Raw genomic sequence first — 1,894 nt, forward strand, 5'->3', positions numbered from 1 at the left:
GGTTCCCCACCAAGCATGGAATATTACAGCTCCCAGCAAAGTAACATGGTGTGAGGCAACCAGCTGACAAGCGAGACCTGGATAGGAAAGTGGGGGTCTGGCATCTGGATGTAACACAGGCATTAGGGAGACAAGCTGCTTCCACAGAACATGTTGAAACAGATGGATAATCAGAAGCCCTGGCACCAGACTCAGAAGAGCAGCATGTGAGAGAACAGCCTGAAGGCATCCTATTGGAAGTGAAGAACAGAGACTAGTTGCAAAACTCAAGTTACTTGACTCCAAAAGTCTTCTTCCTTCCTGAGACTTTTATATAGTCCCCCAAATAGGTATTTGTAGACTGCTCTGGATGTTTTCATTGTTGGTGCCAGTTTTCTTAAGAACATTTCATTAGTCTTGTTTATTTACCGAGGAAGAGTTTTATGCCTCATAAAAGAGGGATAACTTCAGGTTACTAAATCAGGACTCACACCATTTCCATGAGTGAGTGGGATAAAATACTTGTTTCAGAAAATCTTCATAGGAGGCATTGCCCTTTTGACAGAATATGGGAAGAAGGAGAACATTTGGCCATTCAGTAATTATACATATAACTGATTACAAATAAGGAAAAGAGTATTTGCACAGATTTTGATCCTGTGTATTTAAATTTGCGTCTCCTTTAAATTAATATTGTAAATCATTAAATGCTATTTGTTTGTTTGTGCCACCACCATAAAAATGTTCAGGGTGATTAGCAATCTTTGCAATGGTTTTTGTGATCTTGACTTACTATTTGTGTTTACATGGTAGAGGAGTGCGGTGTGTACTTGGTTTGAAGTGTACGGGTGCACATGTGCATATGTGTGAACCATATTTCTCTGTGTGAAATTTGAAAGATCACATTACATAACTTTTGGGTATAATTTGTGCCCTCTAGGCCAAAATATAAATTGATTATCAGGACCTGGAGTTGTAATCTTTGATTTGCTGAGACTTGCCTTCTCCACTTTTCCTATGTCTAATTTTTAGATCAGAGATAATATTTCTTACTTCAGGAATGTTGTTAGTTGCTGTTGAGTTGGCTCCAACTCATGGCAACCCCGTGTATGACAGAATGAAATGTTGCCAAGTCCTGTACCATCTTCATGATTTTTGTTATGTTTGAGTCCATTGTTGCAGCCATTTTTGTATCAATCCATCTCACTGAGGGTTTCCCACACCTTCACTGGCCCTCCACTTTACCAAACATGATGTCCTTCTCCAAAGACTGGCCCCTCCTGATGACACGTCCAAAGTAAGGTATTTGAGAATGACTGTAGGTTACTCAAGTATTTCTAATAAGAATAAAATATAAATTCTAAGTTATAATTTTTTAGGCTCTTGAGAGATCCTTAGAATAGGGACAAGAAAGCTATTAGAGACTTTTCTTCTGAGTTACGGAGTCTGCTTTATCTTGTTTATTTTTCTAAAGGCTTCAATTTTATGAAAATTAAAAATATTGGCACTTGGAGGATAAAAATTCTACAGTGTGAGTTCCAGACTGACAATTCCGCTGGACGAAATCCCTGGTGGAGTACCTCAGGGGACGAGACTTGAGATAGAACTTTTTTAGATTCTCCTTTGTTTTTTTTTAAATGATACTTTATTTTTATTTTATTTTTTAAATTTTTATTGTACATTAGGGGAAAGCTTACAGAGTAAATTAGTTTCCCGTTCAATAGTTTGTGCATAAAACATTCCATGATTTGGATTCTGTTTTGAATCTCACCTCCATTATGATGTATAATCTGTTCCACTTTAATTGTGGTTATCTGTTTCCGTTTCAAAGGTAACACAGGGAAAATCTCCTCTAGAATCTTTGAGATTCTTATAGGAAAAAGCATTAATCTGACAAAGTTAAAAATTTCGTGAT

The 1,894-nt window shown here is 37.1% G+C and overlaps 1 protein-coding gene across 1 annotated transcript in view; it reads right to left on the bottom strand.

Moving 5' to 3' along the window:
- KRT40 (keratin 40) overlaps window positions 1-1,003 on the bottom strand; it is a 6,086-nt gene extending 5,083 nt beyond the window's left edge. The window contains exon 1 of the mRNA XM_023732845.1: window positions 11-1,003. Within this exon, the coding sequence (XP_023588613.1) occupies window positions 11-229 (219 nt within the window). The 5' untranslated portion in view covers window positions 230-1,003. The remainder of the gene's footprint in view (window positions 1-10) is intronic.
- Between the last annotated feature and the right edge of the window lie 891 nt (window positions 1,004-1,894).

The sequence above is a fragment of the Trichechus manatus genome, unplaced genomic scaffold (genome assembly GCF_000243295.1).
Source record: "Trichechus manatus latirostris isolate Lorelei unplaced genomic scaffold, TriManLat1.0 scaffold00054, whole genome shotgun sequence".
In the NCBI taxonomy this organism is placed as follows: Eukaryota; Metazoa; Chordata; class Mammalia; order Sirenia; family Trichechidae; genus Trichechus; species Trichechus manatus.